The 17806-nt window shown below is 45.7% G+C and overlaps 1 protein-coding gene across 1 annotated transcript in view; it reads left to right on the top strand.

The window, feature by feature from the left end:
• Positions 1-9989: 9989 nt before the first annotated feature.
• Positions 9990-17806, top strand: part of LIPC (lipase, hepatic) — a 51775-nt gene continuing 43958 nt past the window's right edge. The window contains exons 1-3 of the mRNA XM_006894529.1: positions 9990-10418; positions 16281-16463; positions 17163-17280. Coding sequence (XP_006894591.1) covers positions 9990-10418; positions 16281-16463; positions 17163-17280 — 730 coding nt within the window. The remainder of the gene's footprint in view (positions 10419-16280; positions 16464-17162; positions 17281-17806) is intronic.

Raw genomic sequence — 17806 nt, 5'->3', positions numbered from 1 at the left:
AGGCCAGTGGCAGAAGACAAAGAAGATACACCAGCAGCAGAATCCTCAGTACCTACAAAGGAGGGAGAGAGGCACAGGAAGACAGCTGCAAACCTGCTCGCTTGAATGACAATATGTACATATGAAGGTGTATGAGGCACAATAAAAAATGTAGAAAGAAGGCTGAGTTGTGGGGGGCGGGGAATATTCAGTTTGACCATATAGACTTTGTTGCAGTGGTGGTGGTGGTGGTGTACCATTGAGCTGGAACTGACTCATAGCTGACCCTGTAGCTGGTAAATATCTTTTTTTAAAAATTTTTATTTTAATATTTTTTTTATGTGTGTGTACCGTCAAATCAGATCTGACTGGTACAGGAGGAGATTGTCCCTCCTTCCTCGGCAGATCATCTGGTGGATTTGAACAGTGCGCCTCTGGGATTGCAGTACAGCTTCTTGCCACTAGGGCACCAGAGCTCCCCAGTAAATCTCACAGTAGGAGATTGCCCATAAGCAACTAGAGATGCCCATTCAACAGTTGGCTACACACCAACAACATGGCTAAAACCAATAACAACAAACTGTTACCACTGAGTTTGTTCATAGCAACCACACGTGTGTGCAGTAGTGTTTTCTGTGCTTTACTTTTCAATAGTAAATTGCCAGACCTTTCTTCTGAGGTTCTTCTGTCAAACCTCCAACTTTTCAGTTGGCAGTCAAGTGCATTAAGCATTTGTTAATGCACTTGTTATTGTTGTTGTTGTTATGTGCCATCGAGTCGCTTGCGACTCATAGCGACCCTATGTCCAACAGCCCTAAACTCCGCTCTGTCCTGTGCCAATCGCACTGTCTCTGACACTCCCATCCCAATTATCCCAGTCACTGAATCAATCCACCTCATAAGGACCTTCCTCTCCTGCGCTGTCCCTCCACCCTCCCAAACATGATGTCCTTCTCCAAGGACCTGTCTCTCCTCACAACGTGTCCAAAGTATGTTAGACGGAGCCTCAGAATCCTTGCCTCCAAGGAGCCACCCGGTTTAACCCTTTCCAGGACAAATCTGTTTGTTTTCCTAGCAGTCCATGGTATTCTCAATACTCTTCTCCAGCACCACAGCTCAAAGGCATCAATTCTCCTATCCTCCTTGGTCATTGTCCAACTCTCTGATGCATAACAGGTGATTGCGAAGACCATGGCCTGTATCAGACGCACCTTAGTCTCCAGAGAGACACCACTGCTCTTCAGCACTCTGGAGAGGTCCCTAACAGCAGACTTTCCCATGGCAATGCGCCTTTTCATTTCCTGGCTGCTGGTGCCAAGACTGTTGACTGTGGAGCCAAGCAAACTAAAACTGTGTACAATCTCAATCTCTTCACCATCCATCCTGATGCTGCCGATTGGTCCAGTGGTGAGAATCTTTGTCTTCTTGACATTGAGCCTCAATCCATATTGTAGGCTGCAGTCCTTGACACTCTGCAGCAGGCGCTTCAGGTCTTGTTCAGTTTCAGCAAGCAGGGTTGTGTTACTTAGTGATGGTAAATTTGTTAACCACTCAAGGACTCGTATACATACATCCTGCTAAAACCTGGGAACTGATAGACCTTGATGTGTATGACAGAAGTGAGTAAGGAGTCTGTGACGCCACAGGCATGGCTGAAGTTCTGTGCGCTCTGGGAAAGAAACCATGGTTTTGCCCTCATTGAGGCCCAGGCGCTCAGACATCCCATGCAATTTTAACACTTTTTTTTAATTTTATCTGCTGTTTCTATTGAAAGTTATAAAGCACTTTCAGAACCAACCAATAATAAATCTTGTTATCATATATTCTGTAAGACTGGTGATCAAGACAATCATTGCCTTACCCAATAATATCTATACTGCAATCCACACAGAAACCATCTCAAATCTCAGGGTCGGCAAAGGCTGCCTTGTTGCAGAAGATCAAGAATGTCACCTTCAATATGGATTGCATCTCATTGTCACAAAAACAAAGATTCTTACCACTGGACCAATAGGCAACATCATAATGAATAAAGAAAAGATTGAAACTGTCAACAACTTTGTCTTACTTTGATTCAGAAGTCTGGAAATCAAGAGACTTACTGCTTTGGGAAAGTCTGAAGTTAAGTGACCTCTCCCAATTATTGAGGAGTAATGATGTCAGTTTGAGGACTAAAGTGTGTTTGATTCAAGCCATGGTTTTTCTGATCACTTGCTATGCTCTGAGAGCTGGACAATGAATAAGGATGACAGAAGAAATGATGCCTTTGAGCTGGGGTGTTGGAGAAGAGCACTGACCATCTCATGGATGGCCAATAGAACAAATAAATATGTCTTGGAGAGGTGAAGCCAGAATATTCTTAGAGGCAAGGATGATGGAGTATGTTAGTAGGAGAGGCTATTACTTGGAGAGGGGCATGATGCGTGGAAAGGTGGAGGGCCGGAAAAGGAGAGAAGACCATCAACCAGGTGAACTGACACAGTGACTGCTTCAATGGGCTCTAGTGTGTCAGGAAGTGTGAAGATGCCACAGGATAGGACGAGTTTCAGATCCGTTGTTCATAGGGTTGTACTCTACTCAATAGCACCTAACAACAACAACAACAAAGGCTGAGCAACAGTAATACTATAACCTCTCCTGTTTTGCTCTTTGATTTGGACAATAGGAAGCTTGGGACAAAGTTTGTGGCCTTACCTGTGGCAACCTGATGGATCATACAGTGTATATTTTAGGGTTTTAACATTTCTGGCTTTATTTAACTATCTTTTGTTTTCTTTTTGCTCCAATTCCCTCAACTATGAATTTTTTGTGAGTTCCTTCAACTATAAAATTTGTAGGTCAGAAATCTTTTCCAGTGACATGTCTACTCACTGATTCTGTTTCTTTTCCTTTATTATTTTTAACTGATTCTGTTTCTAACTCTTAAAATTGCAGAAAATAATTCTAATCTTTCTTTTCTCTGGCACTCCTTCAATTCCTACACCCTAACTAAATTGAACAATTTTTTTTTCTAAGTATAAGAATTCCACTTTCTGCAAGAGCTTTTTCTTAATGTATGTCTTAAAGAATTATTTCATCCTTCTAGATTCAACTGAATGCCTCATCGCCTCACAGCATCTTGCTTAAAATTCCCCCTGCAGAATTTCCCTCCTTTGCAGACAGCACTTCTGTAATCACACTGCAACTGCTGGTTCTCAAATATGCCTTCTTCACTGGACTGAAGAAGCTAGATGATAGAAACCATGATTATTTGCTTCTAACTGGTATCTCAGCTCTGGTGGTCTAGTGGGTAAAGAATTATGCTGCTAACTTGATGGCAGTTGGTTCAAATCCACCAGCTGCTCCATGAGCAATTTTATGGCATCTGAAAACCCATTGGAAACTCAGCTATCATGAGTTGGCTCTGAATCATTGACAGTGAATTTAATGTTTGGGTTGTATTTTATTTTAGGGATAAATTTTAGTGTGTGGTATTTTTGCTTGTTTGTTTTTTAGTAACAGGAAAGACTGAGACAAAATAATTTAAAAATAGCAAAGCCATCAAGCCATTTCTAAATCATGACAACCTATGTGTGTCAGAGAAGAGCTATGCTCCATGGGGTTTTCAAAGGCTCATTTTTCTGAAGTAGTTTGCCAATCCTTTTTTCTGAGGTGCCTTTGGGTGGATTTGAACCTCCAACCCTTCAGTAAACAGCCAAGTAGGTTAACTATTTTCTGTTACCCAGCAAGGCCTGGAGCATATGTTATATTTAATAAGTGTTTGTTGAAGAAATGGATGAACACAGGGAGTTGTGTTACTAACTCAAAAAGTGGCACCTCTTTGGTTGTTTAAATCCATCAGAAGCCCCTTGGGAGAAAGATGGGCAATCTCCTTCTGTGCTATTTACAGCCTTCAAAAACTCACTAGAGGGTCAGCTATAAATTGGTTTGGATTTGATGGCAGTGAGTGAGTGAGTGTACAAATACAGCTTTGTATCTCACACACATGCTAAAGAAAGTCAAATGTCTGTGCTCCTTTCTCTCTGGTAACTCTTCTGACCAGGGCCCAGCCTTCAGACCCAAGCAACCAGTTTATCCTCCCAGCTCCAGAGTAAATAAACATTAGACAGAATTGGTTCTGTGAGGGCAACCAGGATAAACATTCACAGAGAGAAAAGGTTTCACATATCAAAGATACAAGATGCTGAATGTTCCAATCAGCGCTTCGACAACAGCCCACGCTTACACAGGTGCTAAGTATGCACCTGGCATTGTTCTGAGCTCTGTATAAGCACTCTTCCAGAGCCTCACAGTGGCTTTATGAGGTAGATACTATTTTATCCCCATTATACTTTCATATGGTCCTCCTAACATTCAAGCCAATTCTTTTATTCTGAAAGGAAAGAAAGTATAGCTGTTGGTCACTGAATAAAATTAACTACACAAAACTCCAATGCAGTCTACCAGTAATCCAATGTAATCCAGTGACTGATAGATCAAATGTCAGAGTCCTGGATCCCGCAGCAAACCATCTCAGTCACTGTCAGCTCACTGAGCACATACCCTGAGCCCAGCCCTGCCCTCCCTGCTCGACATGCAGATGGCTGGCATGGCCTCTGACTTCAGGAGCTCATAGCATGGTAGAGGAAATGCAAACCTCAATGAATAAATTCCCAGGCAGCGTACGTTAGCATCAGGACACAGTACAGTGTTGGTAGCAGGAGGAAATGAAACAAGCAGGCTTGCTGAAAGAGGTGATGACTGAGTTCCGCTGTAGGAAGACCAGAGTTCACTAGAAGTTGTAGAGTCAGAGAGAAGAGATGGAGCAAAGTGCAGGGATCAACATGGCTCTTGAGGACCTATTGTGTCTAGGATTGGAGCATAAGGAGGAGTTAGGATAACAGAGGTTGTTAATCAGGTGTTGGCCTTGGCTGCAGCGCCAAGGAGCTTAAAGGCTGCAACGCAAAGGACCCTGAAGTCAGGGAAAGTGGTAGTGGCAAGATTGGATGTCTGTACTGGAGAGATGTTAATCAGTAGTGTGAGACAGTGAGGCTGCACAGAGAGAACAATCAGGAGGCAGACAAGAAGCAGTATGTACTTGAATGAAGCCCTGGAGCCAAGGAGCTTTAAGAATCCAAAGCTTTTGTGTTCACTGGGAGAAGGGGGAGATGGGCAAGTGGAGCTCTGACTTCTGACGTAGGAGGTTAATGACCCCAGTGAGGAGTTCCTGGGTAATGGACTTGTTTGTTGTTGTTATGTGTTATCAAGTCACTTGTGACTCATAGCGACCCTATGTACAACAGCTCTGAACCCAACTCTCTCCTGAGCCAACCTTACTTGGCTGCTTTAAAAAAAAAAGTCATTCTAACCAGAGACACTCAGAAGAAAAGCCTGGCAATCTACTTTGAAAGGCCCAGCCATTGAAAACCTTACCAAACACATTTCACACTGTGAAGGTTGCCCTGAGTCAAAATCTAGTAAAGCTAGCATGTGGGGAGGAGGGCAAGTCAGGCTGTAGGTCCATGAGTTTGAGCAAGCTACATAGGGACAGTAGAAATTTTCACCATTGTCTCCAAAAGTTATTCCAATTCTCACTTACATCTTCTTTTAATCAAATAGGATGCATTTCATTCTGTCACCATAGGGAAAAAAAAATCATTGCCCTCTGCTGGGAATGAATAACCTTTTGAATTAATAAACTTTGGGTAGGAAAATTGGTTTCATTAATACTTCCCTTGTACACTCCAAGTTCATCATCTCTCAGTGCCCTAAAACCAAAAGCCCAAGACTTATTATCTGAGAAGCCTGAACGGCTTTGTACTCAGAAAGAATGATTGGGTTCTTAGTAACTGGACTGAATTGAGTTCACTAACCAAAAATGCCACGCTGGCGTGACCTTTCATCTGCTCTTCAGTCACACAGAGTTGGGGTAAGAGGAAGTGTTAGCCTCTGCTGGAAGAAAGCTAAGAGCTCCCCCTCCCCAGATCTTTGCCTGATCCTTAATCTTGGCTGGGAAGGTCACTTATGTTGGGGTGCCACCAGTCTGGAAACATGGCCCCTCTTTAGACTTCTCCCCACCCCTAGCTGTTTAGTTGGAGGTTGAGTCATGTCACAACCTTGACAGCTATTGGATGACCACCAATCCCCACTTCAAAATGACTCAACAGGGTGAGGTTTTCTCAAGAGATGGATACGCTAAAGTCATTTACTAAAGTAATAGAAGCCTCCTCTCCTTTTGACCCTGCTGAGCTTACTTAAAGTTGTTCCCTGTTTCTGGAAAGCACCCTGTTCCTCACACACCACATTCATTCTTCAAAGCCTGGATCAAGCATCTCTCTCCCTGAAAACCCTTCCCTGCTGACCTCTACTCTAAATCAGGCAGAGTTCCTCATTCCCTTTGCTATCCTCCCCACAACAACTCCACCCAATACCAGTCTAGGCAATGCTTACATGATGTAATGTGCCTGCAAGTAAAGACGGGTTGAGTGAAATAAGGAATGCATGTTGTTATCAGGTGCTGCTTAGAGGATTCTGACTCATAGCAACCCCACAGGGTAGAACTGTCCCATTGGATTTCCTAGGTTGCAATCTTTATAGGCCAAGTCTGCTGTCAGGGATCTCTCTAAAATATTGACAAGCAATGATGTCAGTTTGAACATTAAGATGTGCCTGATTCAGTAATTTTCAATTACTTGTTATACATATGAGAGCTGGGCATTGAATAAGGATGACAGAAGAATTGATGCCTTTGACTTACAGTGTTGGAGAACAGTACTGAATGTGCCATGGACTACCAAAAGAACAAACAGGTATGTCTTGGGAAAAGAGCAGGCAGAGTGCTCCTTGGAGGCAAGGATGATTTTATCTCCCATTCTTTGGACATGTTGATTATTGTTGTTGTTGTTGTTGGCTATCAGCGAGTTGAGTATGACACATAGCAACCCTACGAACAAAAGAACTGAACCCTGTTCTATTCTGCACCACCTTAATGCTTTCTGACACACAAGAACCCATTGCAGCAGTCACCGTGTCAATCCACCTAGTTGAGGGTCTTCCTCATCTTCACTGATCCTCCAACCTTCCCAGCATCATGTCCCTCTCCAAGGAATAGCACCTGCTAGCAACATGCCCAAAGTATGTGAGGTGAAGCTTTATCATTCTTGCCTCCAAAGAGCACTCCAGCTACTCCCTCTTACATGTTGATGGGAAAGGCTATTCCTAGGAAAAGAATATCATGCTTGGAAGGGTGGAGGGTCAGCAAAAGGGAAGAAGATCCTCATTGAGATGATTGACATGGGAAATATAACAATGGGCTCAAGTGTGTCCGAAATGGTGAGGATGGCACAGGAGAGGATAGGATTCAGGTCTGTTGTTCATAGAGCCTCTGAGTTGTACTTGGTTCTATGGCACCAAACAACAGCAACAATTTTTATGTGAGCTGACTGACTGCAGAGCAACCAGCTAAGCTGGAACCAACAACCTATGGGTTAGCAATTGAGCACGTAACCATCTGCACCACCAAAGACCCTTCATTCATTCACTCACTCACTCGCTCGCTCACTCATTTACTGATTCACTCATTTGCTCAATACTTAAGAGTCAGAACTCTGTTGGATTCCCAAGGCTGTAAATTGCACAGAAAGAGATGACCTACCTCTCTCCCTCCAAGGCACCGGTGGATTCAAATCCCCAGAGAGGCTCAGCCTTTGGGACAGCAGCTCAGCTCCACCGGGATCCTTAGATAAAATATAAACCCAAATCAAACCCAGTGTCTGAGTCAGCTCTCACACATAGGAGTCCTGTAGCAACCTACAGGACAGAGTGGAACCCTCCCATGTTGTTGTTGTTGTTAAATACCATCAAGTCAAGTACAACTCCATATTTCTCAACCCTATGAACAATAGATCTGAACCCTGTCCTATCCTGCACCATCCTTATCATCCTGGATGCATTTAAGTCCATTGTCACAGACACTATATCAGTCCATCTTGTTGAGGGTTCTCCTCTCCTTCGTTGACCCTCCACCTTTCCAAGCATGGTACCTCTCTCCACGGAATGGTATCTCCTAAAAACATGTCCAAACTAGGTGACATATTGTGATGGGAAAGTCTGCTGTTAGGGACCCAATGGTGTCTCTCTGGAGACTAAGGTGCATCTGATACAGGCCATGGTCTTTGCTATCACTTGTTATGCATCAAAGAGTTGGACAATGACTAAGGAGGATAGAAGGAGAATTGATGCTTTTGAGCTGAGGTGCCGGAGAAGAGTATTGAGAGTACCATGGACTGTTAGGAAAGCAAACAGATTCATCCAAGGGTTAAACTGGGCAGCTCCTTGGAGGCAAAGATTCTGAAGCTTCATCTAACATACTTTGGACATGTTGTAAGGAGGGGCCGGTCCTTGGAGAGGGACATCATGCTTAGGAGGGTGAAGCTACAGCGCAGGAGGGGAAGGCCCTCTATGAGGTGGATTGATTCAGTGACTAGGGCAATCGGGATGGGAGTGTCAGAGACAGTGCGATTGGCACAGAATAGAGAAGAGTTTAGGGCTGTTTTACATAGGGTCTCTATGAGTCGCAAGCGACTTAACGGCACATAACAACATCCTTGCCTCTGATTACACTTTCTCCAAGACAAGTCTGTTTGGGCTCTGGCAGACCATAGGATATTCAGCACTGTTCTCCAACACCATGCTCAAATACATCAATTCTTCTCCTGTCATCCTTATTCATTGTCCAGCTTGCAGACACATAGGAAGTGATTGGAAAGGCTATGGTTTGAATCAGGAGCACTTTAATCTTTAAACTGACATCATTGCTCCTCAAGACTTTGGAGAGATCCCTGACAGCAGACTTTCCCAATGCTATTTGTCTCCTGATGTCCTGACTGCTGGTACTAAGGGTATTGATTGTGGATCCAAGCAAGACACAGTTGTTGAAAATTTCAATCTTTTCTCCATCTATCATGATGTTGCCTATTGATCCAATGGTGAAGATTTTCGGTTTTCTGGTGCTGAGATATCACCCACATTGAGGACTGTAGGCCTTGATCCTCCGCAGCAAGTGCTTCAGGTCCTCCTCACTTTCAGCAGCATGGTTGTGTCATCTGCCTAATACAGGTTGTTGCTGAGCCTTCCTCCAATCCTAATGCTACATACTTCTTCATAAAGTCCAGCTTCTTGAATGATTTGCTCAACATAAAGATTGAATAGGTATGGAGAGAGGACATAGCCCTGACGCACACATTTCCTGATTTTAAATCATGTCATGCTCCCTTGTTCTGTGTTAGAACAGCTTCTTGGTATAGGTCTAGATTTTTTATTAGTATAACTAGATGTTCTAGATTTCCCATTCTTCACAAGAACTTCCCCATGTTGTTGTAGCTGTTTTGTGTACCGTGAAGTCAGAACTGACTGACGGTAGATTTTCAAAGGCAGTAATCACACAGGAAGAGATTGCCCATCCTTCTCCCATGGGAAGCTGGTGACCTTGAACTGTGTGCCTTCGAGATTGCAGCACAGCTTCTTGCCACTAGGCCACTAGAGATTCCAGACCAGATCCCAGAGAACTATACCTTAGTATCCTGTAAACAAGGTGTTTCCACTCACTGTCTGCTACTATGAGTGTTATTGATGGGAATTGGAGTCAGAGAGAATCACGTTCAAATCCTGTCACTACCACTTCCTGGCAGGATGATTTGGAGCAAGACATTATCCTCTCCACATTTCATTCCAGTCTTCCATCTTCTTTACGTCCTAGCATTAAAATTCAGACCCAAGCTCACTGTCAAGTCAGTTCCGATTCATAGGGCATCTCCAGCAAATCCCTGAGGCTGTAACTGTAACTGTAACTGAGAGGAGACTCCTCATCTTTTCCTCAGGAGTCCTTGGTGGAGTTGAACTGCTGGAGATGTGCAGCATTTGGGTTATCAGTATAGTTGCAATGAACTATACCACCAGAGCTCTTCATTTAAAAAAAGTCCTGGAAGATAACGTGTGACTGGTGGGCTCCAGGTCCTACTCTAGTCTCTGGGATGGCAGGATGGAGACCAGGTCTCCTCAACATCAGTTATGGTCCTGCTGGCTCATTTCCTCGCATCTCCGAGGAGGAGAATGGCCATTCCACTGGAGATGCTCTTGGGGCTTCCCCAGAACATCTCACTGATGCCCCACACCTGACACGAACCCACTGTTCTGTACTCTTCTTAGAAATGCTTCTTGAGCTGGCACACAGCAACAGCCTCCAAGCTGAACACTATCCCCCACCTTGCCTTCCAGAGGTGTCTCGAAAAAGTTCTCGAGGAGAAGCGAATAAAATATTGCAGGAGACGACGACCAGATTTCTGCTCTTTGAAGAAGCAGCTGATAAAGACTGCCAGGTTCTGCTCCATCACCCCAACACGCTTCAGGAATGCGGGTTCAACGCCTCCCTGCCATTGGTGATGATAATCCACGGGTGGTCGGTAGGAAATGCCAACAGGCCTTTTTGAATCTTTACTTTAACATCTTCTTTGCTCCTTCCTGGTGTGTTCACTTTCTAATAAAAAAGTGAGGATAGAAACTTCATGCGTAATATTTGTAAAGCACATTCTCATTCTCCAAGCACTTCCCCACATGTTATCTCATTGATTAGCTCAATTCTGTGAGGTAAGCAGGGCAAGGGAAACATAATTATCTCCATGTTGCAGGTAATAAAATGTAGCTCAAAGAGGTCACACGGCTCATTAGAGTCCATAAAGGACAGTAGTCCATGCCAGAGGGAAGCTCCTACCTGAATCTGTGTGTTCCACAGTGGGGGGAGGTAGGAGACTCACAGGTCAAAACTCCCAGCAAAACAGCGTGTCAGTCAGTAAGAAGAGAGTTCAGAGGCAAAAATGTTGCCAGGGCCTTCTAGTCTCCACCACAGTGACCCTACGTACAAGAGAACAAAATCCCACCCAATCCTGCCACATGCTCACAGTCTCTGCTGTGTTTCAGCGCTGTTACAGTCTGATCTGTTCATCTCCTTCACTGACCCTCCGCTTTTCCAAGCATGATGTTCTTTCCCAGGGCCCTGCCAGATTGTTGTTGTTATGTGCCGTCAAGTCTCCTGTGGTTCATAGCTGTGTACAACAGCCCTAAACCCTGCTCTATCCTATGTCAATAGCACTGCCTCTGACACACCTACCCCTATTACTCCAGTCACTGAATCAATCCATCTCATAGAGGGTCTTCCTCTCCTGCACTGTCCCTCCACCCTCCCAAGCATGACATCCCTCTCCAAGGACTGATCCCACCTTGCAACATGTCCAAAGTATGTCAGCTTTTCCAAGCATGATGTTGTTTCCCAGGGCCCCTCGAGATAGCATGCCCAAAATATGTGAGACAAAGCCATCCTTGTTTCTCAGGAGCACAGTGGTTGCACCTCTTCCTGGACAGATTTGTTTATTCTTTTAGCAGTCAGTGATCTAGTCAATAGTCTTCACCAACACCAAAGTTTGAAAGCAAAATAGAGGTCCAAATTAGCAGTGGTTCAAATAAAACCAAAGCTTGTTTTCATTTCATGCAGTCAAGAGGTATTTAATCAATAACTGGTTAGAAACTTCTGGTTAAAGAAGCCCTTGAAGCTACAGTTCTTTCTAGCTTACAACTCTACCATCCTTTATGTGTACCTCGCATCCTCACAGTCCAAAATAGTTGCTAGAATGCCAGTCATCACATCTGTATTCCAGGCAGCACAATGTAGCAAGTGATGTACACAAAAGGTTCCAAGAACAGTTTTTTTAGGTTGGATTCCTTAGAAGCATCCCTGAAATGTTTCAAATTGCATCCATTCACCACCATAACTTTATACAAAGGAGACAGATAAGTGCAGCCTCTCAGTCACAGACTTTCAATGATACTGAACATTCTATTGCAATAGAACAGGAAATTTTGCCTCCAGGGCTCCAAGTGTGCTCACAATGTGGAAGTAAATTCACAATTTGAACCTTCCAGATATTTGAGTGTTTGTTTCATTTCTTTGAAGCCCTTCTCCACCATCTACTTGGGTGGAAAGATGCTTTCCAAATCTGTATCTCTCTTACCCTAAAGAAACCCAGTTGTTCCACCCATTCTCTCATTCAGCATGTGTTCATCAAGAGTCTGTTTATACACTGACCCAGTGTTAGGCAGACTCCATCCCTCACCTCTCGGATGTAATCCTACAGCCTAGGAGGGCCATCACATGATGCCATAAGGTTGTGGGATGAATCAAGGTGCCTGGATAAGGAGAAGAACACAGAGGATCCCACAGCCTACCAGCAAAGCTCTCTTAGGATTTAAAAGAGTCCCATCCCAGGAAAATAGGGGCTTCACTATACCACAGGGACAGGAGATGAGGTGTTGGAAGCTTTCCTGCCCCTAGAGACTTAATACAGAAGGAGATCTTCCCACAAACTACGCCTTTGACATGCATGTGCCAGCCCATTTAATTCTCACGGGTTCCCTATGGGGTGGATTGATAGTCTCATAAGACAGAAGAAGGAATAAAAGCTCAGAAAGGTGAAGGAGCTCACACATAGGCACACACTCAAAACCAGAACACTCTAGTTCCAAAGACCTCCCAGAGGCCACTTATCACTGGACATATGTCAGGAGTGGGGTTTGACCAGTTTCTTGTGTCATGAACAAAGAATGGTCCTCTTGTGACCTCCTTCTCTCCCTCTTCCCCTTTACCCCCACTCTCACCCCACCCCAGCAGCTGGGCTCACGCTGTAGCACGGAGGTGAGGGGAGCCCCTCCATCACAGCCTGGTCAGGGCAGAACCCTGAGAAGATGAATCTATGCGAAAGGGAGCTGAGGTCAGAGACAATTTCCTGTGAGAACCCCAGGGGAAGGGGTGGATCCCAGGAGCTGTTCAGACTCAATCACCTGTAAAGGAAAAGCTTTGCTTCCTCACTCCCTGTGCCAAAGAGGCCGCCTGCTCATAAAAGAGAAAAGTAGGTGGGAAGGAGGCTCTCTTCCAGAGGAGAATAGTGGGGGAGGACAGAGCCTCTCACAGGGGCCTGACCGAGGTGATGGCAGGAGCTGAGAGCCTGAGGTCTGAAAGGCTTCCAGGGGCATCTGTCTGCCCCTGATTCTGATGCTTCCCTGTCCCTCACTTTTTTCTACCCACACATCCCTATCTCCTGTCCCTTTCCTCTTCCTACTCTCCAAAACCTGTCCCCTATACCTCCTTTTCACCATCCCTTTTCTGCTACACCCTCCTCCACTCCTTGTGCCCCTGTCCTCTTCACCTCCTTCTACTTTCTTTCTGGGGAAATCATCTCTCCGTGTCTTTTCCTCAACTCCCCCTGCCTCTCATTCACCTCCTCCTCTCTCACTCCCTTCTCCTGCAACTCCCTCACCTCCCCTTACCTCTTCCTCACCTCCCCCTTCCTCTTCACCCCTCCCTACCTCTCCCTCATCTCCCCCTGCCTCTCCCCTACCTCCCCCTTTTCATTCACCTCCTCCTGTCTCTCCCTCACTGCCCCCTGTCTCTCCCTCACCTCCCCCAGTCTGTCCCTCACCTCCCGACCTCTCCCTCCCCTCCCCCTTCCTCACCTCCCCGTCTCTCCCTCCCCTCTCCTGCCACTCCCTCAATACCCCATCTTTCCCTCACATCCCCCTGCCTCTTCCTCATCTCCCCTATCCCCTTCACCTCCCCCTCACCTTTCTTGCTCCCCCACCTAGCCAGTGCCTCTCTTTCATCTCCTCTTCCTTCCCCCTCACCCCTTCCTCACACTCCCATCTCTTCCTCCTTCCCACTTCATGCAGCTGCTTGTAGATCCTGCCAGGTGCCATACAGTTTCTCTTTACTCTGTAACCAGGCTGTGCCCTCTACAAGAAGCTCCCTTCACCACTTCTTCTGGTTTATTCCCCTCTTTCTGTAGGCTGAGATCCCACCCAGGGTCCTCTGGAAAGCCTTCCCCTTATGTGCCTCTGCCCCACCCCCACCCCTCAGGGTTCCCTGCACTGCTCTGCACACAGCACTGCTCTGCATCATTGTCTGGGTGGCTGCCACTCTGCCCCACCAGGCTGTGAGGAAAGACTTCTTTCCTATTCTCATCTAATGACTAGTGTGGGAGCCCGTAGCTAGTTGTTGTTGTTATGTGCCGTTGAGTCGCTTGTGACTCATAGCGACCCTATGTACAACAGAACACATGTAGATAACCGTAGCTAGTATAAAGTCTAAAAACATTCACTGCAGTGGAGTCAGAACTGACTCTAGTTGACCATCCACCGGAAGCTGTAAATCACACGGGAAGCGATTCCCCATCTTTGCCTGCAGAGCCGCTGGTGGATTCAAACTGCCTGAGAGGGCCCACCATTGGGGTAACAGATCAATTCCTATAGAACACTGCACCAGAGCTCCCTGGCTTTGTCTCACATACTTCAGGCATGTTGCTAAGAGAAGCTATTCCTTGGAGAGGGACATCATGCTTGGAAAGGTGGAGGGCTGATGAAAGAGTGGAAGGTCTTCAACCAGGTGGATTGACACCGTGACCACAGCGATGGGCTCAAGTATGTCAGAGATTGTGAGGACGGCACAGGAAAGGACAGGGTTCAGGTCTGTAGTTCACAGGGTCACTAGGAGTCATACTTGATTCCTAACAGCAACATTGCTGTTGAGTAGGCATCTACTTATAGCTGACCCTCCAGTAGGTTTGCTAAGGCTTTAACTGGCACAGGGGGATTAACCATCTTTCCAGAGCTGCTCAAGGATTCGGACTGCCCGAGAGGCTGTGCCTTTCAGCTAGCAGCACAACCTCCTAACCCACCAGAGCTCCCTCTGCACATATTAGGGACTCCTAAGCTGTTTTCTCACTGAGTCAATGATTGAACAAATCATTCTTTTGTTTGCAAATGGCAACTTGAAGACTAACAAGACCAAAAATCCAACCACTGCTTCCTATGTATGACCCAAATGTGCTAGGACAGGTGAGCGCTTCCCTCTCAAAAATCCTTCCTAACCCAAAATACACTTATTATAATGACTATCAACAATAGCAATAATACCCACAATAAGTAACATTTACTTAGTGCTTAACTATGTTCCAGGCACTGATGTAAGTTACAGCTATTAACTTACTTCATAATCACAATCATTCTCCAAGATAGGCACTATTAGTATCCTCACTTTCTGGATGACAAAACCGGAACACAGGGAGGTACAATAACTTGCCCAAGGTTAATGACTGGGAGAACTTGAACTTGAACCAAGCATGTTCTGGCTACAAAATGCTACATCTACCTAGAAGGCACTAGACAAACACTTATTGCATGAATTCGCTTGATCCCAGAATGAGAAATCCAGCTGACAGCATAGCCCTTCCTGCTCTTGTCCTCCCAGAGTCTACCTGTTAGCCACACCTAACTTTTCTTCTCTACCCAGAGATCACCCTCCCTTAGAGAACTCTGCGGCCTCTGTTCCTCACAGCTCTTCTCACCCCATCCCTACCAGCACCATGACCACCTGCTCACCCCACTCTCCTTATCAAACTCCTATTTATCCTTCGAGTCACTATAAATGCCATCACTCTGTGAACCCCAACCTGCAAACTGTTCTCAAACAATTCTCAATCACTGTTCACTGAGTACATACGAGGCCCGGGATGATGGTACCATCAACTCAACTCACTGCCATCGAGTTTAGGCCAACTCACAGCTAACCTTCCAGGCGGGTTTTCAGAGACTTTAAATCACACGATAGGAGATTGCTCATCTTTCTTTCAGAGTGATGTGGCTTTGGGTTGACAACACAGCTTCCTATGGACTAGGCCCCCAATGCCTTCGACTGGTGGTGCTAGTCCTTCTAAAGCAAAGCAAGAGATAGCAGGCGAGGGTCACATTAGATGCTATGGGACGTAGAAGAAGGCTGCCTTCACAGAGGAGGAGTCTTAGCTGATTTTTAAAGGATAGGCCAGATTTCTTCTGCTGATTTACAGACTTCTCCATTGTTCAGAATCTCAAAAGTGCCAATGTAAAGAAATGTGAGGTCAGTGACTCTCAAAACAGGGCAATCTCCTATCCTCTCCCCTGCTCCCTAAACCTTCAACAATGTCTGGAGGCACTTTTTGGTTGTTACAGCTGGTAAGAAGGATGTCACAGGCATGTGATGGATGGAGGCCAGGCACTGTCAAACGTTTTGCAAGTGCACAGGACAATCTCCCCTGAGTGCAAAATGCCCGTGGTGAGCGCTCTCTTAGCTCTAATATCACCCATGAGCTGGAGAAGGCGGAGGCGGAGGCAGCGGGTAGACCAAGCCCGCGCCATGTTCCTCCTCGCTCTCCAGCGAGGCTGACTGGACTGTTGATCTCCCTCAGGTGGATGGCTTGCTAGAAAACTGGGTCAGTCAGCTAGTGGCTGCACTGAAGTCCGGGCTGTCGCAACAAGTGAATGTAGGTGTGGCAAACTGGATGTCCCTTGCCCTCAACCACTACGCCATTGCTGCTCGTAACACCCGCTTGGTGGGCCAGGAGATTGCAGCTTTTCTCCGGTGGCTTGAGGTAAGACCTGCCCAGCCCCTACCTTCCTTTTCCACCAAGGATGAATGGATTAAGCTGGTCTCCAACAGCAACCCAAAAAGGAGACTTGCTTCCACTAAGCTCTTGGGAATAGGAGGCTCGATGTGGAAAGTCATTTAAATGCCTCACTTCAGTCCCTGCTTGGAGAGCCCTCTTCTGTACCCCATTCTTGTTCAACTTAGCATCATAATTATGCTAAGGGAATCAAACATGCCCATCAAAGCCCACACAAATGAGTAATGGTCACTTGTGCAGAACACTCATATCAGGGTAAAGACAGGCAGGCAGGGAAGGCAGTAGCTGTCAAGCAGGTCAGTCCCTCCAGAAGAAAGTGAGAGGTGAGAAACAGTTACTGTTTGGAAAATGAATTAAACAGAAATCCCCTGCTGTAGATTTGAATCAGGGTCACAGCAACCCTTCATTGGGTTTTCCAAGGCTCAGTGGAAGGAGACTGCCCATCTTTCTCCCTTGGAGTGAGTGGTCAGTTCGAACCATCAACCTTTCAGTTGAAAGCCTAGCATGTTACACATCACACCAGCTGGCTCCTGAGAGTGTGAACAAAGCCCCTCATTTCCATCAGGCACCAAGAGCAGGGAGGGTGTCCAGATAAGCTGCACCCACAAAAAGCTTTCATCCAGGCAGCTCTTGTCCTCCAGCAATCGCCTTGCTGCTGTCTTCCAGGAATCTGTGCAATTTTCTCGAAGCAATGTTCATCTAATTGGATACAGCCTGGGTGCACACGTTGCTGGATTTGCTGGCAGCTACATCGGCGGAACACACAAAATTGGGAGAATTACAGGTAACTGTGCCTAGAGACTAGCAAACTGTAATCTCCAGAAATGGACGAGGGCGTTGAACAATGGCCGGCTTTCCCTAATACTCTTAGAATTTAGATCCTTCCAGTTTCTGTTATGTCGTACTGGGGTCCATGAAACACTTGGAGCAGTCCTGCTAGTAAGACCAGATTCTAGTTCCTAGAGAATTGAAAACAGACCACAGCCTGAACATCGACTGCCTCTCCTTAAACAAGTGCTTCTCACAAACAAGCCCACTGCTGTAGAATTGATGCTGACTCCTAATAGGCCCCTCATAAGACATAACAGAACTGTTCTATTGGGTTTCCAAGGTTGTGATCCTTCCAGAAGCCCATTGTCACATCTTTCTTTTTTTTTTTCCTAATGGCTGGTGGATTTTGAACTACTGACCTTATAGTTAGCAGCTAAGTGCTTTAACCATAACACAGAGCTCCTCTCTAGGTATCAAATAAAAACTAAACAGTGGACTTTCTGAATGTTTTTGAAGCAGGAATGGTTTTCCTTTTATTG

Source organism: Elephantulus edwardii, unplaced genomic scaffold, assembly GCF_000299155.1.
Source record: "Elephantulus edwardii isolate Elephantulus edwardi_28Jun2011 unplaced genomic scaffold, EleEdw1.0 scaffold00145, whole genome shotgun sequence".
NCBI classification, from domain to species: domain Eukaryota; kingdom Metazoa; phylum Chordata; class Mammalia; order Macroscelidea; family Macroscelididae; genus Elephantulus; species Elephantulus edwardii.
This window is presented reverse-complemented; position numbering and strand designations above follow the sequence as displayed.